This window comes from Orcinus orca, chromosome 7, assembly GCF_937001465.1.
Source record: "Orcinus orca chromosome 7, mOrcOrc1.1, whole genome shotgun sequence".
In the NCBI taxonomy this organism is placed as follows: Eukaryota; Metazoa; Chordata; class Mammalia; order Artiodactyla; family Delphinidae; genus Orcinus; species Orcinus orca.
Window position 1 is genome coordinate 88348897 of NC_064565.1, and position 25766 is coordinate 88374662.

The 25766-nt window shown below is 37.8% G+C and overlaps 2 protein-coding genes across 33 annotated transcripts in view; one reads left to right on the forward strand and one right to left on the reverse strand.

The window, feature by feature from the left end:
* The window catches only part of ABI2 (abl interactor 2), a 102602-nt gene that overhangs the window by 74812 nt on the left and 2024 nt on the right, over positions 1 to 25766 (forward strand). For 9 of the 31 annotated variants that reach the window (XM_033429501.2, XM_033429584.2, XM_033429589.2 and 6 more), the window contains 4 exons: positions 2125 to 2283; positions 12443 to 12526; positions 15003 to 15176; positions 23209 to 24570. In XM_033429501.2, the coding sequence (XP_033285392.1) occupies positions 2125 to 2283; positions 12443 to 12526; positions 15003 to 15176; positions 23209 to 23384 (593 nt within the window). In that variant the 3' untranslated portion in view covers positions 23385 to 24570. The other 22 variants (XM_033429550.2, XM_004262834.3, XM_004262831.3 and 19 more) reach the window with 7 other exon arrangements.
* RAPH1 (Ras association (RalGDS/AF-6) and pleckstrin homology domains 1) overlaps positions 1 to 25766 on the reverse strand; it is a 184755-nt gene that overhangs the window by 58361 nt on the left and 100628 nt on the right. Inside the window, exon 16 of one of the 2 annotated variants that reach the window (XM_033429465.2) lies at positions 6372 to 6557. The exons of the other annotated variant lie outside the window; for it this stretch is intronic. Within the exon in view, the coding sequence (XP_033285356.1) occupies positions 6429 to 6557 (129 nt within the window). The 3' untranslated portion in view covers positions 6372 to 6428. Of the gene's footprint in view, positions 1 to 6371; positions 6558 to 25766 lie in introns of those variants that run through there. 2 annotated transcript variants of the gene reach the window in all.

The window sequence follows — 25766 nt, forward strand, 5'->3', positions numbered from 1 at the left end:
TCTTTTGGGGATTGTGCTTTTAGTGTTGTGTTTACAAACTCTTTATCTTACACAAGGTCACAAAAGATTTTTGTCTTGTTTTCTTCTAGAAGTTTTTAGTTTCAGGTTTTTATAGTTAGGTCTATGGTAATTAAACTATAGTTTTGTTTTTCAGCTCAAAGCAAAATAAATGCTTCATTAATGGTTTGAATAGAGTCTTGATTATGTAGTGTCTTTGGATCACTGATGGCTTATAACATGGGAGGTTTTAGACTGGATCTAACTATATAAAATTCATAATGGTGTTAAATATCAGAGTTTTTAACTTGATTATTCTAGGTTTGTATTAGGGTGTTACAGACTAATGCCTAAAATGCCAGCAATGTGTGATTCAAATGACAAAATATACCTTCTAAAAAATAGCTTATTAGTTTACATGCTTTTACATTTTTATCATGGCTGTATAAATTGACAGTGGATTGTGCTTGAGCTTGACTACTCAAGATTTTTATACAACAGAATTGAGTTTTAGGTTTTGATACTGTCATATGTATGAAGAGTAAATCCTATAGCAGCTCTTGAGTGCTTCTGTAATATTCTTTATATGAGTATCCATATGAATCCAAGTTTGATAAATTTAACAGTTCCTGAAGATCAGTTTTAGTCACGTAAAACCATTTTACAATCATGGAAAAGAAGAAAAATTGTTGTGTTTTTCTCTTTTCGCCTCTTCCCTTCCCTTCTTCCCTTGTCCTTTCTCCTCTCCTTTCCCCTCCCCTCCTCCTTTTCTTCCGCTCACCTTTCTCTTCCCTCCTCTTCTCTCCCTCACTCTTCCCCTTCCCCCATTCCTCCCCCTTCTCTTTTCTTGCCTGCTCTCTCATGGGTGCTCTAGTACTTGGTCTGTCTGTACAATAGGCCCTTAGCTAATGATTTTAAGCAGAATTGGAGTCAAGATAAAATTTAGGAACTGGATTGAACTAGGCAATTGGATGGATTAGGAAAGAGTGTCTTCTGTTGGCCTTAGTTGTTGAAGTGCTCTCAGAGAGCAAAATGTATGAAATTGCTGATAAATATGAACACGTTCAGGATCATACTAAAAATTAGATATTTTTGACAATACTTTTTGTGTCTTAGCTTTTTTTCATAATTGTAAATTTGTTAAACTCTAATTTTAAGACAAAATAATCTAAGTTTAGAGAAGGATATTTTTGATTGAAAAATGTGATTTGGAATTATGTCACTTGACCTTTTGCTGAAATATTTTATTATTTCCTTTAAACAAATTGGCTTGCTACCTTAAATTTATTACTATTATTATTATTTTGGAATAAAACTGTGTGTCAAACATTTTTTCTTTTTCTTTTCTAAACGTTTTTCTCATCTTGTTGAGTTTAGTTTTCAGTGTTTAATTGCTGGTGTTTTTTTGGAGGAAGTGAGCAATAAATTTTATTTTATTTTATTATTTTCTTTTTCAAATTTGTTTTTATTTTTGACTGTGTTCGGTCTTCGTTGCTGTGCTTGGGATTTCTCTAGTTGCAGCAAGCGGGGGCTGCTCTACGTTGCAGTGCATGGGCTTCTCATTGTCGTGGCTTCTCTTGTTGCAGAGCCACGGGCTCTAGGCCTGCGGGCTTCAGTAGTTGTGGCATGTGGGCTCAGTAGTTGTGGCTCGCGGGCTCTAGAGCGCAGGCTCAGTAGTTGTGGCGCATGGGCTTAGTTGCTCCACGGCATGTATGTGGGATCTTCCTGGACCAGGGCTCGAACCCCTGTCCCCTGCATTGGCAGGAGGATTCTTAACCACTGCGCCACCAGGGAAGCCCCCCATAAATTTTAATTGTGATGATTTTGAAACCCTATCAAATTACTAATTTAATAAAATCATAATATTAATTAGTAATCTATTTAGATATAGCTTTTCCAAACCTAATCATAATTTTATTTACCTACTTTGCTGCTTTTGCACTTGGATATACTGTTAACTGAGAAATAACTGTCACCTTGCATTAATATTTGTCAGATGGCAATTAAATTAGCTAAATATTGTTATTTTTAATAATCTTATTAAGATTCAGGCATTGTACCTAAAGTATTTCATTGTCTGAGATAATTTTCTTTTAGTGACAAATTTATGTTCTGTCCCTTTTCCAGGTCATCCTGTTCAGTTCTACAGCATGAATAGACCTGCCACTCGCCATACTCCCCCAACAATAGGGGGCTCTTTGCCCTATAGGCGCCCTCCTTCCATAACTTCACAAACAAGCCTTCAGAATCAGATGAACGGAGGACCTTTTTATAGCCAGAACCCAGGTTAGATTTTCTTTTGCAGTCTGTGGAATATATCTAATTAAAAATCTTCAATTACACAGAAAAAAACCTTTAATTGCGAATGACTAGTACATGGTAGGTGGTTAGTACTATTTGTTGAATGAGTGGAAGAATGAATACAAGGTTGCTAATACTGTATTTTCCAGTTCTCTTTTTAAAAATCAACATGGTTTCCATATAAAGTTGCAGAACTTAATTTTTTTTTAACAGTTTTAAATTTATTTATTTATTTATTTAATTTTGGCTGTGTTGGGTCTTCGTTTCTGTGTGAGGGCTTTCTCTAGTTGCGGCAAGTGGGGGCCACTCTTCATCACGGTGCGCGGTCCTCTCACTGTCGCGGCCTCTCTTGTTGCAGAGCACAGGCTCCAGACGCGCAGGCTCAGTAGTTGTGGCTCACGGGCCTAGTTGCTCCGTGGCACATGGGATCCTCCCAGACCAGGGCTCGAACCCGTGTCCCCTGCATTGGCAGGTAGACTCTCAACCACTGCACCACCAGGGAAGCCCCAAACTTAATTTTTTTGAACGGAATCTTTTTTAATGTGTTAGTGATTATTTGTTTTTTAAAATAATATTTGCTGAACAGTATTTCCTTCTTATTTAATCAGATACCCTTGCTCTATGAATAGCAAATAATGAAAGTTGAGCATACATGAACAGAGTTTATAAGTGGCAAAGGAAAAGGGAAATGACATTTTTGAAGCTGCTTTATGGTGGGCAGTTAGTTATACTATCTTTTTCAATTCTCCTACCAAACCTATAATGGAAAAACTGGGACTTGGACAGATTGATCCAGATATAACAGTCACCTTTCAGCTGCATCATGCATACAGAAGAACTAATCTGGCACATATTTAATACTAAACATAATCACTTGTTTTGCTTCTTCCCCAGAGAGGGTAAGGGCAGATATTATACTCTGTGACTACTGTGGACATGTTACGTGAACTTACTGTGTTTTTCTGGATTTTTGCCAAGAGGCCAGTAAGCCCATGTGTGATCACCTGTAATATTAGGGGACAGCCCATTCCATCTTGGATGAGCCCTGAATTGTATGGAGCTGAAATCTGTCTACCTTTTGGTGAAACCTTGTTATATCCTTTGAAATCTTGCAGAAGAAATTTGATCCTCCTCTTACATAAACAGAGCTTAAAGAATGCTTTTATATTTTTTATATCATTTGATTCTTATAATCATGTGATCGTTTTCATCTGTATTTTACAGGTGAGGAAACAGGCTGAGGTGATAATCAAGTTAGGATTTGAATTTAGGTCATCTGACTCAAAGTTCCATGTTATTTCCATTGTACTATCCTATCCTACCTACCTTCATATTAAAAAAAGTCTTTCTCTTACCCTCCCAAGGGTAGGAGGGTGGGATGGAGGATGCCAACATTGTAATGTAAAGTGCATGAGAACCTGAGACCTTGTCAGTTTTTTAATCTGTTATATCCTGGGAATAGTGCTCAGTAACTACTTGTTGAATGTGAAATGAATCTCTTGTTAACTTTATTCAGATCCCATCATTGTTTTGGGTTCCTCTTGTAAATTAAATACCATAAATGACTATATAGTCTAACCAGTGCACACTGTAGTGTGATTACCATCTGCCTATATGGAAATAGACTTCTTTTTTAAAAAATTTACATTAGATTATTTAATTTGAGAAATATACATGTGCATTGTTTTACCCAGCGATCACATTATGAGTCTTAAAAAGGAGTAGTTTTTCTTTTCCTAGTAGTTAACTATGACCAAATTAAAATCTATAACCTTAAAATTTGGGGGGTTATTCTTCTCTTATTTGTTTTTAAATTTTGTTTTACTGAAGTATAGTTGATTTACAATGTTGTGTTGGTTTCAGATGTACACTAAAGTGATTCAGTTATACATATATCTATCTCACTGCTGTCTTTGACCACACTTAATGATTTTGGGTGTGCCATTCTTTTTAACTCATTTTGAGCTCCATTTTGACAAATATGCCTGTCTTTTCTCACATTCTACTTTTAAATCATGTGTTCCAAACCCATATTTGTACAGGTGCTATTTTGTACTTAAATGAATATTTTATTTTTAAATTTTAATTTGTTAGATATGGCCTGTTCATAGCTCTGCTGAAGATAAGCTCTCTCCCTGACCCTCTTGGAAGTCTTGACAATTATTTCTCATGACCCTTATGCCCTTCCTTACCCTTAAATAGAGTTTTGAAAGAATGGTGTCAGTCCAAAATGGGGCAATTCTGTAATGGAGCTGAGAGATGCTTTACTGTTACAGCTTGGGACCAAGTGTACATGATATTCAGAAAGTATATACAAGGGTATTTCATGCTGTATACATGTACATACCAAAATACTGGTCTTATGAAAACCCTGATTAAAAATTCCACCTCTTGGTGGAATTTATTTGAAGGCTATTTATTTAAATGTGTTTTAAGTACATATTTTAATACTTCTTTGTAAGTCTGATTTTAACATACTTGAAAGTATATGTTAAAGTAGAAAAATAACCTACTCTAAGAATGATGTTAATGAAAGTATTTTTCACACTCATGGGAAGTATAAAGTGAATTGAGATTTTTTTTTTTTTACATCTTTATTGGAGTATAATTGCTTTACAATGGTGTCTTAGTTTCTGCTTTATAACAAAGTGAATCAGTTATACATATACATATGTTCCCATATCTCTTCCCTCTTGCGTCTCCCTCCCTCCCACCCTCCCTATCCCACCCCTCTAGGTGGTCACAAAGCACCGAGCTGATCTCCCTGTGCTATGCGGATGCTTCCCACTAGCTATCTACCTTACGTTTGGTAGTGTATATATGTCCATGCCTCTCTCTCGCTTTGTCACAGCTTACCCTTCCCCCTCCCCATATCCTCAAGTCCATTCTCTAGTAGGTCTGTGTCTTTATTCCTGTCTTACCCCTAGGTTCTTCATGACATTTTTTTTTCTTAAATTCCATATATATGTGTTAGCATATCGTATTTGTCTTTCTCTTTCTGACTTACTTCACTCTGTATGACAGACTCTAGGTCCATCCACCTCATTACAAATAGCTCAATTTCATTTCTTTTTATGGCTGAGTAATATTCCATTGTTGAGCCTTCAGCATAATGTGTGAGGCAATTTAGTTAGTTTGTTTTCATGTACTTCTCTCAATTAAGTTCTGCCTTTCTTCTCCGGGGATTTGGTAACTGTTTAAAGAGGCTGGCTACAACTCAGTTGAATAATCAGAGTGCTTTTTTCTAAACTAAAAAAAAATTTTAACTAAATTATGTTCTTTGAAAAGTTCTTCTTGCAACACTCTTAATGCTTTGTAAGCCAGTATTCGAAGGCTGTTAGATGCACTTTCATTTTATTTGCATTAGATTATTATGTAAGTCTCTTGTATTATTACCACTGGTCTTACAGTGATCCTTGTTTTTTCATATTTAAAATGAGAAAATTTGTTGTGCTTTCTCAAGTAGCTAATTCCCTGGTTTAACAGTGATCCCAGATTTGTGTTTTATGAGCATATTTTTTGCAGCTGGAGGCTTGACATGGATTTGTGCTTCTGAGGAAGTGAGCTGACAGGCTGGGATTCATGTGACTGTAAATTCAGTGAGGTTTTCTGTGAGCTGTAAATCTAACAGCACTGCTACTATATTTGGTTTGAGTTTGAAATGACGTTATAACATAGGAATTAAAATAAGGAGCACCCGCTGCGTAGTGCCAAGTCCTAAGAGCACAATAATTGTTTTCTAATGAGATTATTTCAGAAGCAAGTTAATGAAAGGAACACTTCATTTAGAACATAAAATGAATCCTATTTGGTTCTCATTGTTTCTTAATCTAATCCAGCCAAAGAAATAGGAATACTAGTTTATCATTCATCTTGTCATCAGCAAGGAGTGTCATTGAAACAAATAGGGCTAATCACAAGTTTTAACAGTTTTTACTTTCAATATAAATATGAAGCACCTTGGTGGTAAAGAAGAATATGCATATGTATTTGTACATGTACATTTACATACATTAACCTAGTTTGGTAAGTGTCTTAGTTTGGGCTGCTATAACAAAGTACCATAGACTGGGTAGCTTATAAACAGTAGAGATTTATTTCTCACAGTTCTGGAGGCTGAAAGTCAGAGATCAGCATGCCAGCATGGCTGAGTTCTGGTGAGAACCCTCCTGAGGTTGTAGACTGCTGTCTTGTTGTATCCTCACATGGTGGAAAAAGAGAGAAAACTCTCCATGGTTTGTTTGTTTGTTTGGCAATGCCTTTTAAAAAAATTTTAAATATAATTTTTAAAGGTTACTTTCCATTTTACAATTATTACAAAATATTGGCTCTATTCCCCATGTTGCATAATATTGTGCATCCTTGAGCCTGTCTTTCACCCAATAGTTTATACCTCCTACTCCCCCCTGCCCCATATTGCCCCCCTTCACTGGTAACCACTAGTTTGTTCTCTATACGTATACTGTGAGCCTGCTTCTTTTTTGTTATATTCACTAGTTTGTTGTATTTTTTAGGCTCCACATATAAGTGATATCATACAGTATTTGTCTTTCTCTGTGTGACTTATTTCACTTAGCATCATGCCCTCCAAGTACATCCATGTTGCTGCAAATCCATTTTGTTCTTTTTTATGACTGAGTAGTATTACAGTGTGTGTGTGTACATCCTCTTAATCCATTCATCTGTTGATGAACACTTAGGTTGTTTCCATATCTTGGCAATTGTAAATAATGCTGCTGTGAACATTGGGGTGCATGTATCTTTTCAAATTGTTGGGGGGTTTTTCAGATATATACCCATGAGTGGAATTGCTGGGTCATATGGTGGTTCTGTTTTTAGTTTTTTGAGAAATCTCAGTACTGTTTTCCACAGTGGCTGCACCAATTTACATCCCCACCAACAGTGTGCAAGGGTTCCCTTTTCTCCACATGCTCACCAGCATTTGTTATTTGTGTTCTTTTTGATGACAGCCATTCTGACAGGTGTGAGGTGATATCTCATTGTGGTTTTGACTTTTATTTCCCTGATGATTAGTGATGTTGAGCATCATTTCATGTGTCTGTTGGCCATCTTCATTTCCTCTTTCGAAAAATGTCCTTTCAGTTCTTCTGTCCATTTTTTAATCGGGTTGTTTTTTTGATGTCGAGTTGTATGAGCTGTTTATATGTGTTGGATATTAATTCCTTATTGGTCATGTCATTTGCAAATATTTTCTCCCACTTAGTAGGTTGTCTTTTTGTTTTGTTTATGGTTTCCTTTGCTGTGCAAAAGCTTTTAAGTTTAATTCGGTCTCTGGAGTTCTTTTATAAGGGCACTAATTCCATTCATTCGGGCTCCACCCTCATGAGCTAATCACCTCCCAAAGGCCCCACCTTCTAATACCATCACATTGGAGGTTAGGATTTCATATGAATTTTGGGGAGATATAAACATTCAGTCCTTAACAGTAAGGAATCAGTAATATGGTGTTTAAGTACTAAGGCCTTTGGTAAAAGATATCTTACATTTTACTACTTATATTTTCTTTTTTTAAAATTTATTTATTTTATTTATCCCTGGCTGCATTGGGTCTTCGCCGCCGCGCGCGGTCCTTCTCTAGTTGCGGGGAGTGGGGGCCACTCCCTGTTGCGGTGCGCGGGCCTCTGACCGCGGTGGCCCCCCTCCTGCAGAGAATGGGCTCCAGGCGCACAGGCCCAGTAGTTGTGGCCCACGGGCTCCAGAGCACAGGCTCGGCAGCTGTGGCGCACGAGCCCAGCCGCTCCGCGGCATGTGGGATCCTCCCGGACCAGGGCCCGAACCCGCGCCCCCCTCATTGGCAGGCAGACTCCCAACCACTGTGCCACCAGGGAAGCCCCCTACTACTCATATTTTCTTACAACAAAGACTAAAAAAATCTAATTCATAAAGTGGAATGTTGGTTCCAAGCAGTGTGAGTGTATATAGTTATATGAGAAAGAGGAATTTCTGAATGAGTATGGTGTTTTACACAGGGAAGATATCAGGCTTCCCTGAATGATATTAAAAACAACTAAAAAGACACAGTGAGAAAACAATGTTGGGTTGGTGATATTGTAAAAGAAAAGCCATAACGCATATTCTTTAAATGATAGCTAACTTACAGCATCACCATAAATCTCCAGAAGAATACAGATGTGGTGGGGCTTTAGCAAAGTATAGAGAGCAATCAAGAAGCTATGAGTCCTCATTTTAGGCATCTTTAGCTTTTGTTAGTGCATGTTTACTCTAGGGAGAACAAAAAAGCTAGAAAAACCCGAAAAGTTTAAGTATATTCTCAGATGACCAAGTAAACCAAATAGACCCTTTACATCGATTATTAAACACAAGTTATGTTTTTAAACTGTGTGGATTAATTTGCTACTTTTTCTCGGCATAATGTCAAACGATGTTTTTTTTTCACTTGAAAAGGAATAAGAAAAATGGCCCAATTCTTTTAACCCTTCTGAGACTACGGGAGTGATAATTATTTGGTAACCCTATTCTTTTCCATCAAAAAAGCTTCCCTTACTGAGTATGATTAGTTAGATTCACTTTTAAATACTCCTTGTTCTAAGTTACTATCCATGTTTAGAAAATATTTCACTCTTAAAAATAAATTGCTTAAATTATTTCCCTCACTGGAATGTAAAATATTTGCAACTAAACTTGAATGGGCTGTCAAATGTATGGCCTCTAAAGGTGATATCTTGAATGGTTTTAGAAATAGTATTTAGAGTGGTTATTTTGTCTAATTTTCTTAGAGTATTTATAAAGCAGTAAAAAAAAAAAAGCCTAATTTTTCTTCAAAACTCTTTGTACATTTTAACCTCAAAGAAGATGCTCCAGGATTTTGTAAATAACCAGGAAGGTCATACTTAGGAAGTCTGTATATTTCATCAGCACAGACTCATCCTCTTAAGTTTGGTTTGCTTGCAGAGCCTTTTACAGTTTGTATACCTCCGTGTTGCTGAGTGAATGTAAGCTATAGTCCTTATAGTTCTACTTAAGATCTCTCTATAAACTCCAGTCTCTTCTTGAGCCTTTTTCTTCACGTTAACTTCATTATTGTGTAGTTTGAACGTAATATTACTGAATCTAAGTTTGGAGACGTTTCGGTGATTATAGGGAAAGGGTTTTGTCTTGTGAGGAATCATCTTAGCTAAATAGCATGGAAACAAATTGATAGTTACTTTCTGCTCTTGCCTGTTCATGAGATACCTCAGACTAGAACTGATTATTGCAAACAGTTCGTCACATCACAGTCCTGCTTAAATTCTCCTAAAATAGTTCATTTTCAGTTCGACTCTGAGGAAGATAAATCTAGTCTAAAGTAGGATCTTCTGGTTCACAGGTTTTCTGATGAAATCTCCATGACCAGAAAGAAAATGCTGTGGTAACTAAATTAATTTGGACCATGATGTAAAAAGTTTGCCCTGGGCAAAAAAAGTAGAATTTGGGGCAACCTTTGTAAACTCCATTTGGAACTGAATTTTTTAACATGCGTTGGATTGGCTTTGAAAAAAATCTAACTTGTTTTGTTATGATGTAATTCTGTTTAAGGAAGATCTGGGACTGGTTTTTACCTGGGCTGCTGTTAGGCTTCTTAAAAAAACCACTAGAGTTTCAGACCTTCACTTTCAAAACAAGAAAAGAAAAAAATATATATATTCATTAAAAAAATAATAAACTCAACCTACCTACAAAACCCCTGTTCTAAGTTAAGTACCTTATCATTCTTTTTTAGCTGAGTACTAGAAGGTCTTTTTTTTTTTTTTTTTTTTTTTGATGAGAAACAATGACTGAAGTGGGAAATTTCCTGCTTTTCTGTTACAGGGGAGGTTGGGATGGGTGCTAACAGAAGAGGGACATTTCATCATCTTATATTCCACTTTTCTAGTGCAGTTGCTGTCTGCTGCTGTCTCTGTTTTATCTACTTTGTTTCTGTTGCCTTCTCTGTTCATTGTGTCTTCTTACCCCAAGTTTGGGAACACAGGGTGTTGTGAACATATCAGCAATTGTTCCAAGCCTCTGAGAGTGGGACACAGACACACAGCTTAAGGGTTTACTACCAAGAAGTATGACTTCAGGGAAAAACATAACCACAAGGTATCTTTTAAAGAAAGGTACCAACTTCTAGGGTTATGTGACTCTGTCCCTTAAATCTGAGATATTCTTCAGGATTATGTGCTTAACTCCTGTCTGCCCATTGTAAGTACATGTTCTGCCTGCACTTACCCATGGCACAACCGTTATCTTTGCTGATTACTGCCACCTCTGTACCTCTTGATTTTTCCCACAGATTCAACCCAGACTTTCCAGTTGCCTTCCATATTTATGTTTTAAGTTACTTTCGTACATCTCATTATTTCTCCCTGACTTTTCTATTCACCAGCCCATTTCATTCCCTGTACTACCCACCAAGGTTAATGTGGTTAATGGCACCACTACCTTCATAGGTAGGAAGGATAAAAATCTAAGACCATCTTGAGCTGTTTCTCTCCTTCATATGCTTCCTGAATCCTCAGATACCAAATACTCTTTTTGTCCACACTGTACTAAGTTCTCTCCTTTTCTTTCCACTTCTATTGCCTTGATTTTTGTGTGTCAGGCCCTGGGTTAGACTTTCTGCATACATGTTTTTTTTTTTTTTAAATCTTTGCAGTTACTCTGTAAAATAGGTTGCATTACCTCTTTCATTTCACATTTATGGATTAAGCTCAAAAAATAACTTGCCGTTCCAATAGCAGCGAAATAGCAAATCAGGGATTTGATGCTAGGTGACTTTAAGTCCAAGGTGTTCCCACTAAGCGCTCTTTCACCTAACATATAAGATTCTTACCTATTGCATATCTACCTGCTCATCTTTCCAGGTTTTGTACTTTCTCTCTGGGGCATCTTATGCCAACCATATGGAAATATTTCTGGTTCTGTGAGCTGGTCATGCTATTTTATACCTCAGAACCTTTGCCTCACTTGGTTCTCGGCTTGTCTTTCTCGACGCCTGTCTGCTTGTCGAACTCCTTTTCTTCAAGCACCTGCTCAGAGGTTACTTCTGGGTAGCCCCACCCCTACTCAAACCCTGACCGCCCTCTCCGTCACCACCATGACACCACACCATCACCAGTGCCTCTTCCACTACCCATCACCACCACCACCTGCAGGGAAGTGCTACAGATGTTGTTGGGTTAGGGTTATTATTTTGTCTTCCATTCCTAACTAGAATGTGATCTTTTTGAGGGCAGTGACTCTTACTCATCTTTTTAGTTTTATTAGTCTTCACTGTGATTTGAAGCTAATAAAGATGTTCTGTCTTTATAAGAAGATGCACACCATACTGTATACCCATTCCGGAGGAAACCATAACTGTAGAGTAATCTTGGGAAGTTGTTTGGCATGTACCTGGCTTATTTATGTATTTATCTACATCAGACGTTTGTTGAAGGCTCACTAGTGCTAGGCGCTGTACCAGGTGTTTAAAAGGGAAAGACAGCTTTGGGGGGAGAGGAATGATTTGAATGAGGCTGGCACTTTTCTGTAGCTTCAGGGAGAAAATGTACCTGGAGTAGGTGGTATGAATTGGGACTGTGAGAAATTGTAAAGACACAGACCTGACTCGAAGAGAACGGTTTCGATATTGGTCTCTTAGCAGAGTGCTTGCACCTTAGTGGGAAGTCAGTGAATATTCGTTTAATCAGTGGCTGAAAATCAATTAATTTTGCCTGTTAAATGAAGTAATGAAAAGTATAAAATTAGGATGTTGGCATGTAATGGTTTTTTCCCTTGTGTTGATGAACATTTAAACTTATAACCTTCAAGGTAAAATTCAGAAAACCAAGTTATTCATGGTAATCTGAAGAAATTCTTTTTTTGAGAAGACATGCTATTGACATGAAAAGATAATTTGCCATTGTATGTAAGAATAGATCTGTATATGATAAATGCTTCCTGTTGTAAGTTTTTAAAACTTCCCTAATACTTTGTTTTGTGTGTTAATGAGTTATCCCTCAAAAGAGGATCCTTAAGATAGCTTGCAAAATGTTTATGCATAGCGGTTTCCCTCCTTATATGTTTGTTTTATTGTGTTACCCTTTCCGTTTAATGTAACTTGCCCTTACCCCTTACCCTCCGCACCTTTTTGTTTTTGCAGTATCTCTTGCTCCTCCTCCCTCCATCCTACAGGTAACTCCTCAGTTACCTTTAATGGGATTTGTGGCCAGAGTCCAAGAAAATAGTAAGTTTATGTCTTCTTTATGCTGTAGATCAGATTCTAGGCATAAAATGTCATTTATATATGATTGGCTGAATAGTCATTCATTCACTGATACTTCAGATATTTGAATATTATGAACAGTCATTGTATGAGCAGCTAGTGGATGGTAAAATAATTACGATGAAATTCTCTACTTCAAACAACTTAAAATCTGGTAGTGAAGATAAGACAAATAAATATAAAATAAGGCACATGTAAAAAGAAAGATCACATCTAATTGAGGAGGTGCTCTTTAATCACTGGATATCCCACACTTTTCTCTGGGTTGCTCAGACAATTAGTGGTCTATCACTGGAGTTTTAGGGTTTTGTGGCCGGCCTGAGAATCTTCTTCCAATCCTGTGATTCCAGGTGTAAAAATGGCCATGCCATGGTGGGTCCCAGGGGACCAAATTGTCAGTCTGTCTCCCATGAGGCCTCATAGATTGGCAGTGAATTTAAGCTGGCCTGTGGTCTGGTGTTGAATCATGCAGGATCAGATAACTAATTGTATTGACAGGTCGAGTTTGCTCCTAGAGAAGCATTAAGGAAGCTGAGGAGACTGATGTCTACAGAGCAGGAGGCCTGTATCTGTATTTAGTGAGGAATTGCTAAAGCAGTGAACACAGTCTGTATGATAGATGAGTTCTCTTCTTGTGAGCAGTCTACATAGGAACCATGTCACAATCATAAGGCTGTACGGGTGTGGAATCGGAACTAGGGGAATTACACTAATGAAGGAGATAATGTCATGAGGCTGATGTAGCCTAATGCATGCATCTCATAACAGGGATGGCCTCAACCGTGGGATAGAAATATTTGCATTCTGTTGCTTAGGACTCCTGCTCCTTTGGAAATGGGCATTGCCAATACTAGAATGTAAGCTCTATGAGAGCAGGGATTTTTGCTTGTTTTTCACTGGCTATTTCTCCAGCACTTAGTAAAGCATCTGACACAGAGCAGGCACTTTGAGTCCCTCCTTTTTTGTGTGCTTCCATAGCTGACTAAATGCTCCTTTTGTATCGACACATTTCTTTCTTGTATTTTAACTGGTTATAGTCCAGTCTTATTGGCCTGAGGGCTCAGTGTCTCTTTCAGGTGCCTTTGCATCTCTGCTAATTTCTGAAAATAGTCTATTTTACCTCTGCTTTTTGGAAGGTACCCCAGTGAGCACCTCCAATATTTACCACAGTGTGCAATATTTACCTTTTAGGATGATCTTTTCTCATTTCTTTCCATAGTCATATACATTTTCTCACCTACAAAATGTATAAAAATAAGAAACTTTGTATATGAGGTGAGCCGTGGCTGATTTTACAGGCATAGCAGGACTTACACATTCAAATGAATGTTGTCCTCTTCAAAACACTCACCTTGGAAAGATATATACCTATCTTTTGGAATGATCTTTATAGCTTTCAAGTATATTATTTTGAAGATAACTCTGTGGTAGCAGATATTTACTCTATATTAAGTTTGATGTTTGGAAGAAGTCTGGAATTATTTGGAACCAGTTATACCGGGCTAAGTAATGCAGCTGTGATTCTGTTATTCTTCTTAAACCCTTCTCTGGCTTCGCATTGCTCTTTGGATAGAGTTCAAACTGTTACAAGGCCCTTTCTGCTTAGTGCTGTCCAGCTTCCTCATGCCTCTTTCTACTGAACTTTGCTCAGCTCTTTGAAGGGCTCCTGCTTTGTATTTGTTATTTTCCTTTACATCTGACATGAAATATCTACCCCCACCCTGGGCCATTAACTCTTACTCATCCTTCAGGTTCCAGGAAGCCTTTCCTGACCCACATAAGAGATGTGGTCTACTGCTCTGTTTTCCATGATGACTTAAAGCACTTACTGCACTTAATTGTAAATGCAAGTTTGGTTGTCCATGTCTCCATGACTTTTGCTCACTGCTGTATTCCCAGTGCTGAGCATCGTAGCTGGCCATGGTAGGCTTTCAGTTGATGCTTTTGAATGAATAATGAAACATGACTTTAAAGTTGTTGAATTGATCTCATTCCATAATAGTGTAGCTTTTAAGATAAGAGGCATTGGAGTTCAAATTCCTGCTCTTCCACTTACTGTTGGAATACTTAATCTTGGAAAGCCAGTTTACACATCCATAAATGAGGATTAAAAACACCACCTCCCAAGGTAAAGATTAAATGAAATAATGTATTATAAAGTGCTAACTGAGTAATTGGAACATTTTAAGTAAAAAGTAGTAATCATTTTGGCTAAACTTTATTCAGCATCCATCAGCACTAACCCAAAGGGAGGAGAAAGTCAAGCTTGGGGATTTGGAACAGTATAGTTGGTGGGAACACTTCTCTTGCCTACTTATTTTTTGAAAGATTATTATTTTCAAGTCTAGGTTTATACTCCATGAACATAGAAGCTTGGATAGGAAACACTGAACTTTGCATAATGTGTAGTTTTGTTATCAGCTTGATACATTCTTAGTTTCAGATGCACCACCTCCACCACCACCTGTGGAAGAACCAGTCTTTGATGAGTCCCCACCACCACCTCCTCCTCCAGAAGATTACGAAGAGGAAGAGGCAGCCGTGGTTGAGTATAGTGATCCTTATGCTGAAGAGGACCCACCGTGGGCTCCAAGGTCTTACTTGGAAAAGGGTAAGTTTCAGAGGGATATCTGGAAGGATGGGAAGAAACCTCTATGTACGTAGAAATGAAATTTGCTGGTACTGAAGAGAATCTTATTTATTTTTTACTTATAAGTAAAGTTTGGCCTGTATTAGCCTGTATATTTTAATTAATTTAGTTTACAAGGTTCATGATTTTTGAAGTCACACTGGTAAAATCCTGTGTCTGATTTTTATTTACGATTATATGTTGTTCCCGTTGAACGTGCTTTTTATGAATGGTTTCTATAAGGCAGAAATTTTGAAAAGAGGTTTTTCTCTGGAATGACTCAGGAAGAGGATGATCTTTCCAAATTATGTTATTCCTACTCCCACGCTATGAAGCATTTTTTAAAAAATATTTATTCACGTTGGCTGCGTCGGGTCTTAGTTGTGGTATGCAGGATATTCGTTGTGGTGTGCAGGATCTTTCATTGAGGCACACGGGCTCTTTGTTGTGGCGCGCGGGCTTCTCTTTAGTTGTGGCCTGCAGGCTCCAGAGCATGTGGGCTCAGTAGTTGTGGCACACGGGCTCTCTGGTTGTGGCGTGCAGGCTCAGTAGTTGCGGCATGTGGGCTCTCTAGTTGTGGCGTGTGGGCTCTAGATCACGTGGGCTTAGTTGCCCTGTGGCATGTGGGATCTTAGTTCTCCAACCAGGGATCGAACCTGCGTCCCCTGCACTGGAAGGCGGATTCTTAACCACTGGACTACCAGGGAAGTCCTTAAAGCATTCTTTTGTGGCATCTTATATCAGATATTCCAGTTTAAGTATCTCCATATGAAACTTTCTTCCAAAGAATATGGTTTCTCAGTTTCTTTGCAGAGTAGGTGTTTGGCATTTCTTTTGGTGAAAAGTTTCTCTGAATATATTAGCTAACCATCATATGACACTTTTGGGACACAGGCTTACAAACGTCATCAGGACTAGTCAGCTCAGAAGAAATGTGTGCTGTCTTGAAGGAAATTTTCTGTTAAGAAAGTTAAAGCTACTAACTCACTGGGTTTCAAAACTGACTGCACGTTAGAATCACCTGGGGAGCTTACATCAACGAATAGTGGACTTCCACTTCTGGCTAAGATAGAGCAACAGTAATCAGATTTACCCTCCCTCCTAAAACAATTAGGAATGAATCCAGGAAAAAATATAAAAGATAATGGTTTTCAGACATTAGATAACAAGCATTGGTGGACTATGGTCCCAGAAAGAAGGAACTCAAACACGGTGAGCCCTTAATTGTTCTAGCTTTGCTATCTAGAGGCAGTTTCCAGGCCACAGTGCAAGGAGTTGGAACCCAAATAAGCCTGGAAGTCTCACTGAGTAGAGAAGATAAGAGATCACAGAGTTTTGGGAGACCATGGAGAACAGGTAAACTACTCAGAGACAAAGGACAGAGCTCTGGATATCTGCAGAAGGGTCTCCTTGAATCTTTGACAGAGTACTGATCTGTACATGTATGTGAAGAAACTACCTGAGATTAGAGAAAGAACAATCAGAAAGGAGTAGGCAGAAAAAGTCTTGGAAATTACAGGCCTGGGAATAGTTCATGTTCCCGAACGAGCAAGAACAGAAAGACCCTGTAATACACAAGGCATTGAGAAGAGGCCTCAAAAGTGTGTCCCCTCAGTTGTGGGGCGAAATTAGCCCTAGATTATAGGTTGCCCTGAACTGCCCTAACAAATGTTAAAATGCAAACTTTGAAAACATCCAGCTGATTTCAAGTAACTTAACTGAGTTCCAGGACAAAACCCAGCATTGTGCAAAGGAGTCAACAAAATCCAGTACACCAAAAAGTAAAATTCATAGTGACCAGCATCCAATCAAAAATTACAAGGCATGTAAAAAGTCAGGAAAATATAACTCATACCTAAAAGCAAAGCCAGTCAGTAGGAACAGACCCAGAAGTGACCAAGATGATGGAATTACCAGACACGGGTATAGCTAGTATAAATGCCACATATATCCAAGAAGGCAAAGGAAAACATGCACATGAGAGAGAAGCAGAATATATTTTCTTAAAAAAGAGAAAGAGAAACATAGAATTTCTGGAGATTGAAAAATATAGTATCTGAAGTGACACTTAGAAGAAAAGATCAGCAACCTTGACAATATGACATTAGAAACTATCCAAAACGAGGCACAGAGAAAAAAACCAAGACCAAAAACACAGCAACAGATATGTGGAACAATATCAAATAATCTTTATTTGCAGAAGATATTATCTTGTATGTAGAAAATCCTAAGGAATCTACAAAAAAGCTGCTAGAACTAAAAAGCGAATTTAGCAAGATGGTAGGCTACAAAGTTGATTTGCAAAATTAATCGCATTTTTATATACTAGCAACAAACAATTAGAGATTGAAATTTACAAAATAATACCTTTTGTAATAACATCAAAAATATGAAAACTTAGGGATCAATTTTTTTTTTTTTTGGCCGTGGTGCGTGGCTTGTGTGATCTTAGTTCCCCAACCAGGGATCAAACCTGGGCCCTTGGCAATGAGAGCTCAGAGTCCTAACCACTGGACCGTCAGGGAATTCCCAGGGATAAATTTAATAAAATATATGCAGGACCTGTATGATGAAAACTATAAAACTTAAGAGAAATTAATAAAGGCCTTAAATAAGTTGAAATAAATAATGTTTTTTGATCATTATTGTTAAGAGACAGTTTTTCCTAAATTGATCTATAAATTGAATGCAATCTCAATAAAAATTCCAGCAGTCATTCTTACAGAAAATGACAAGGGGATTCTAAAAGTTAAATGGAAATGCAGAAGACCTAGTTTAGTCAACACAATTTTGAAAAACAAGACTAATGTTGGAGGATTTAAACTACCTGATTTCAGAGTTCTGGTATAAAGCTACAGTAATCAGGACAGTGTGGTATAAGTATAGAAATATACATCAGAATCCAGAAAAAAAAAGAATCCAGAAAAAGATCCACACATACTTTTTGACGAAAGTGCAAGGTAATTCAATGGGGAAAGGATAGTGTTTTCAAAAATAGTGCTGTTAACAATTGGATATCCATCTGCAAAACATGAACTTCTACCCTTATTACCTCACCATACACAAAAATTAACTCGAAATGTATTTGGATGTGAATGTAAAACTGTGAAACTTCCAGAGAAAAATATAGGAGAAAATCTGTGTGTTCTGGGGTTAGGGGAAACTTTTTGTAGAGAACACATTAAAAAACATGAAGCTTAAAAGAAAAAATGATAAATTGAATTTCATTCAATTAAACTTTTCTTTTTTAACGATGGTGTTAAGAAAATGACAAGGCAAGCCATATAGACTGGGAAGAATATTTGCAAAATAACTCAGGAGACGACAAACAACTTGTAGAAAAAAACAGTTTGGAAACACTTCATCAAAAAAGATGTATGAACTGCAAATAAGCACATGGAAAGATACTCAACATTGTTAGTCAGGGAAATGCAAAGTGAAGCTGCAATGAACCAAACTACTTATCACTACACACCCTCTGGAATGGCTACAATTAAAAACACTGATAATACCAAGTGTCAGAGAAACTGTGGTGAAACAGGAGCTGGTACAGTGTACATTGCTGGTAAGAATGCAACGTTTCAGCCACTGTGGAAACCAGTTGGCAGTTTCTTTTGAAGTTAGATAAACACTTACCAGGTGGTCTGGCAGTCCCTTCTTAGATGTTTATTTACGAGGAATGAAGATGTATGTTCACACAAAGACTTGAACTTGATTGTTCATAGCTGCTTTTTTCATAATAGCCAAGACTGGAAGCAACCTATACGTCTTTCAACTGGTGAATGGATAAGCTAATTGTGGGCTATCCATCCATTCAATGGAATACTGTTCAGCAATGGAAAGGAATAAACTACTGGTACCTACAGCGATATCGATGGATCTCAAGCATTATGCTAATGAAAGAATCTAGACACAAAAGACTCATACTTTATGATTCCATCTAAATGAAATTTAGAAGATGAGTGGTTTGGGGGGACCAATAGTGGCTACATCGGGGCATAAGGAAACTTTGGGATAATGGCCATTGTAACGATTGTGGTAGAAGTTGTTCATTTGTCATGTATACAGGTGCATACATTTGTGAAAACTCACTGAATATAAACTTAAGTGATTGTGTTTTGTGTCTAAATTACTTCTTAATAAAGCTGCTTTAAGAAAAGAAAAAAAAAGAGCCCAAGGTACACTAGGGTACCAATGTCCAGTGGCCTTGGACATGGACATGTTTTACAGATTCCATGACATGTTTTACAGATTCCTTAGCTGATTTTAACACTGTCCTGGACAAAGTGATGACAGTTTTCAGCTCTGAAAAACCAGCTCAGTGAGTCCTTAAGAGAAAAGCATAATGAAGAGATTTGCTTGTTAAAAATCTCCTCTTCGGTGAACATGTTAAAATCTGGAGAGATTTGTAAGAGAGGAAAGTAAGTTTATTTTCAGTCCAAATAACTTTTAAAGCTTAAAAGAAAATGCCTGAGTTGTTTCCTAAGATATTTTTCAAAGTTAATCTCTGTTAAGCTCAAGTCTTTTAAAACATGAAAATCAAATAACCTCCTCCTTACTCTTTCTGGAGAAACAGAAATAACCGTGTTCAGCTTATGACTGATTGCTTTTTGTTGGAGTGCATAAATGTTGAGCCTGTTGCCTAATGTCTTATTTTGCTATCTTAGACTTAGGACCTCGTTCTCAACTGTGTCTGCATATTAGGGTCACCTAGGGAATGTTTAATATGTCTGCATTTCCAGATCTATTAAATCAGAATCTGTGGACATGGGACGCAGGCATCAGAATTTTTTAAAGTTCCAAGGTTGAGAACCACTGCATAGGTTTATCTTAACCCTTGATTATTAGCCAAGTGGAGATAATTTGTATATGTAAGTATCTTTATTTAACTTGGGTAGAGAAAAGATATTTTCTTTTATTTATTATGTGCCTGGCATGATGCAAGACTTATTACATATGTAAGGCAGTTAGTTTCCCCATTTTGCAAACTAGAAAATTGAGGTTCAAAATAATTTATGTTACAGAATATGACAGAAGATGTTTGTGTTACAGGAGTATATATATATCATATATATCATAATAGTTATTAATGGTAATAAAAGCAGCTAACATTTATATAGAATGTTTACACACGGCCCTGTATCGTGTGTACATTGCCTCATTTAATATAACGATGCTTTGAGGTATTGGCACTATTATAATACCCATTATACAGTTGAGTAAAAAGCAGCTTAGGAAAGTTAAGTATGTTCTGTAAAGTAATAAGTGGTACAGCTGGGATCTGAAGTAGGTGGCATAACTCCTGAGCCTACATTCTTAACATTGTCTTAAGCTTGTACTCTGACAGAGCTGGAATTGAGTCTTGGCTGTAACGTTTACTAGCGTTAAATTATTTGTGACAAATTGACTTGTCAGTGCCTGTTTTATTTCCCTTTCTTCTATCAAGCCATCTGTTCTTGTGTTTTTCTAGCTCAATGACATAACTTCTTGGTAGAAGCATAAACAGTGTATGGTAACTTATCAGATAACACTTCTGTCCTCACAAGACTGACGGTCCCTTGTCTTATTCATCTTTGTATCTCTAAAAATCAGAGTGGATGCTCCATTAATGATTGTCAGAAAATGAATAGTGCCATTAATTCTGTCTGGGGAGTCCAGAAAGCTTCTCAGAGGACACGGTATATGTGATGTGCTTTGAATGATGAGTATGAGTTTCTCAGGCAGAGGAGAGAGAGAGGAAGGGCTATCCAGTCAGAGGGAATCCTCTGAGTCAAAAGGGCATGGTGAGTAATGTCCTGTGCGGGGTGGGGGGGACCTGGGTGGGTTGTAGGGAGGGAGTGGGCAAGCTAAGAGTGTAGGAAGGGAAGTAAGTTGTAAATAATGATGGGAGGCCTTGAATACCAGGCTGAGGTGTTTTGAATTTTTTTCTTTTTAAAAAATCTGATAGTAGAGGGAAATTGTGGAAGATTTTAAATAGGTTAATGTTAAGTTCCCATGTATTTGGATTTTAATTTTTGAAAAAAGATACTTGATAATAGTGTAGTGTGCATTAGAAAGAAAGAAAAATAGGAGTTGGAAAGACCAGGTTGGGTATCTTTCTAAGCAAGAGATTAGGGCCTCAACTGAGGCAGTGGTGCTGAAAACCTTGTTCACATAAATAAGTAGATGCAAATGGAACTATTTTTCATGCAGCACTGTCAGTTCTTTTAAATCCTTCAGAGTTATTTGCCAAAAATCAAATAATGTTCTATCTTTAAAAATCATGTTTTATATGGTGTGTCATCTGATAACCCCATTAAAGTCCACCTTAACTTTTGTTAAAAGCAAAAGAATGGGAGCCGCTTAAGTTGCAGAAAGGTTGGGATAGTCAGTGGAGTAATTCTCTTTCTTAATACCACACTGGTATTTTGAATTGTCCCTTTGGCACTCAGGGTGTTTTATACTTCAGCATAGTACGTCACTGTATTTTTGTTAAGTAGGAGAAAGATAAACAGGAAATGAGAACTTTTATGACTGATGCTTGACAGAGGGTATCATCTCAAGCAGATCAGATTTCGATGCAGGATTTATAAAAGTTGAGGATCTAGAAAGAAACTCTGTAAAATCATCTGTCACTCATGCTACTTAGAAAATCTTCAGGTGCCCCACAGTGATATGTGTATTCCAGTTTAAAGACTGCTGCGCTGATTAGGGCGTTGAGTGTGATGATGGAGAAAAGTGTTTGGGTTTGAGAGATTCAGAAGGTGTAGAATTAACAGGACTTGTGGATATTTTCCTCTGAATTACTTTTCAGTGGGTTTGCATTTCTATAAGCATCAAGAATGTTATCAACCCCCCCAAAAAAAGCTAAAAAATACTACATTGACTAGAAATACTAAGTATTCTACATATCTTGTGTTCTCTTTAAACTTGTATGCCATTTAATTGTATCTGTTTAGATGTTAGAAATACACACTAAACGCTTTCTAGGTCCCTCTAAAGTGTTTTCTGGCATCCTAGATCACTGTAATGGCAAATATTCAGAGTTTAAGAAAGCTGTTGAATTTTACTTAAAGCAGGCCTGGAACAAATTGCACTGTATCAGAAGTCCCTGTTTTAGTTTCTGTTTCTTAATTATTTATTTAGGATTAAGGTTGCATAGAAAACAAAGTCAATATATGCTTCTTAAAATGGAGAGATGGAGATGTATTGAGTGAAATTCTGAGTGGTATAATAAACATAGAGGATCTTTCTATAAAAAAGATAAATCTTCAAGTGGATCTGAGCAAGTTATAGGGTATCCCAATTTAACTAAACTGTTGAGGAAAATATAACACTTAGGAACCAGAGATTGTCCCAGATATCATTTAAAGGCCCCATTTACCAAGTTATTTAAGTAATGAAAATCATAGAGCTTACAGGTATCTTGGTTTTCTTAACACTTTTAGTCTGTTACTGTGGATATGTTAAATTGGTGGCATAATGCAGCATGTGTTTTGAAAGAATATATATAGTAGACGCCCGTCATTCACACATATAACCTGTGGGAATTCAACCACTATTCTCAGTGAATGGGCATAGGCTCTAGAAAGTGTGAGAAAGCAGATAGAAGTCTGCTCTTCCCTCAGTCTCTCATTTTTTCACTGGCCTCTCCTAGTGTATCTCACTGCACTAGTCTAATTCTAATGTTTAAAGGTACGTGTTTTTTACATAATATGGTGCTTTAACACAAGCTCAACTGAAGAAACAGCCATCTTTCCCTATTCTGGGATTGTATCTCTTCAGAGAGATTGTTGAACAGTAAGTGTGACTACTGTTTTGGGCCATTTATACAGTTTTGAACCTAACCTCAAGATGGGATTCCACTGTGCAGGACTGGGTATTAGAAAACAGAATTCGCAGGGAGGGTCCTGTGTTTAGAAAGTCACTGTGTTTGAAGTGCTGCAGAAGTTTGGAAAGGATAGATATTCATTTATTTGGTTCTGCCTTTCTAGGAACGTTATTCTTTTTCATATCCTTTTTTTCCCCCCTCTAGTTGTGGCAATTTATGATTATACAAAAGACAAGGAAGATGAGCTGTCCTTTCAGGAAGGAGCCATTATTTATGTCATCAAGAAGAATGACGATGGTTGGTATGAAGGAGTTATGAATGGAGTGACTGGGCTCTTTCCTGGGAATTATGTCGAGTCTATCATGCATTATTCTGAGTAAAGCTCAGCAAGGCTGTGTTTCCCTCACGGGAATAGTCAGGTCTTCCCAGATTATCAAAAGGCCCTGGGGATTCCCCTCCAGTGAAATGAATGAAGGATTCAAATGACAAAAACTACTTACGTTTTGTTTTTTTTGGTTTATCCCTCAGTATTAAAACAAAAAAGCAAGCTGAGTTTGAACAAATGGCTCTTTCTGCCATCACTTATACTATGCTGAGCTGTTTGGACTGAAATAAAGTGACGGTTTCTGAATATATCAGAGGTATAACAGCATAACTATGTGAAACAAATCAGGTTAAAACTGATTCAGAAAAGAAATCTGGGATCTTTCTCAGGAATACTGTACATGCGTGGGAGTTCTCCTCCTGCGGAATCTGTGGCATTGGATGATCTGCAGTGCCTGTGGCTAGCCTCATGGCCCAGGGTGTGCCCCAGCCCCACTTCCTTCCACTGGGATGAGGAGGAGGAACCAATATTTAAATACCATACATAACCATTTTTATAATTGTTTCACATGGCTTATTTCCTCTTCAACACTGTAAATCCTGCATTCTCTCAGCACGAGTGCACCAGGTGAGTTAGTGTTGAGCTGACTTGCATCCCTTCATGTTTCTTAGTTCGTAGATTATAAGAATGATTTGAGTCTCCGAACATTCTGAAGGTGGTTTTGTTCTACTGCGCTGCTGCTGTGTGAGACTGCATTGCCACTGCTGGCAGTGCACCCAGAGGTGTGACAGGTGCAGCCTGGTCCGTGCGCTCAAGTGGGCGTGCAGAGGTAGACGCGAGGGTCCCTAAGGTTCTAGAGAGGTTGAACTGCAGAAGTGCATCCTAAACCCTTGCCTTAGGTGCTGTTTTGAGGAGTAGGACCTTAGAGGTCAGACCAACTATTTCTTTACTTCTTTCACTATTTAGATAAATAGTTTTTGTTTTTTTTTTTTAATAGCAGTTATTTTCAAGTCTCGACAGTCACTGGGAATAAAAGGCTTGCTGCTGTGCTCTCTGAATGTTATGGCAGGTGTTAGCTACTGCTGAATTTACTCACTTAGAAAAGGTAAATATTCCCCTGATTCTGTGTGTTTGGCTTTTGAAGTAGCTGCTGTTGGTAAGGATTTGAACCTTCTCTCTCAGACTAAGAATAGTGGGATAAGTGGTATAAGGCCAAATACTTATTCAAGTTTTTTTTTTTTCACCTGCACAATTACAACTTCAGATTCAGTGGAGTTTGGAAGGCAGATGGCTTTAATCCTCTCTTCTGTAATCAGTATAAGAAATATTGAAAAACATCCAGGAGGCCTTGCTGCTCAGCAGCTGAATACTGTGATGATAAACCAGCTCACAGGCCAAAGCCACCATGGGTCCTTCCCAGTCCCAGTGACTTGGCCAGAAGAGAGCTTTGCCAGGTGACTTCCCAGTGCTGGGGGAAAGGTGAGAGGCGGTAGGCTGCATATATTTCAAACATGGGCCTTGAACGTAATAGGTAGTGCAGAGAGAGGAACTTGATTGAAAAATGAACAAGGGTGGTAGGTGTGAGGGAGTTCAGATCGTGTAGACAGAGTTAATATTCCACCTGTGACTCTGTTATCAGAGCAGAAAACTTACCACCATTTAACTGAGACCCAGGTACAGTGTTTCCTATCAAGATTTTTGTTTTACGGTTGCAGGTTTTTTTCTCACACTGCAAGTTAGCTCTTTTTAGATTTCTCCAGCACTTTGAATTTAGTTTTCATTAACTTGCTTCCAGTACACATTACACTTCATGCTTTGTTAGGTCACCTTGACACCCTTTATTCCATGTCTTCCTTCAAAGTAATGGCCCTTGAGTGTCCTCTGAGCCTTCAGCTTCATTATGGCTGCAACCAAGACTATACTTGGAGAGGTTAAACTCTTCTTAGTGTTGGTGTGTAACTAGGAAAACTGTTTTGAAATTAGATGTTCAGAGTTATTTAAATAGCTTTTCGCTGAGAAAACTTACTGGACTAATAAGGCAGAGGGTATTTTGAAATCCAATAAATAGTGCCCACAGCTCACACCTACAGAAGCCCAGAAGACAATTGTGCAAAAGGAGTTGGTGGTGGTCAGCTTGCCTGTTGGACCCCTGCTGGATTGGGGAACCGAGAAGACGTCAGTGAAGTCCTTCAGACTGAAGACCTGCCGCAGAGGGATCCATGGGTCAGCTGATTTTTCCTTTATTTTTTAGTACTAACGTGTGTGATTTTTTTGTTTTAAAAATAACACCTGTTGGATTTTCTGCATATTTTAAATTTTTGTATAGTTTTGAATTCTATATATCGTTTTGGAAGGATACTGTGTAATGATGGGCCAGGCCTAAAGTCATTGGAGACTTTTAATGTATGTAACATTTCATAGATTGCATGCTATTAAT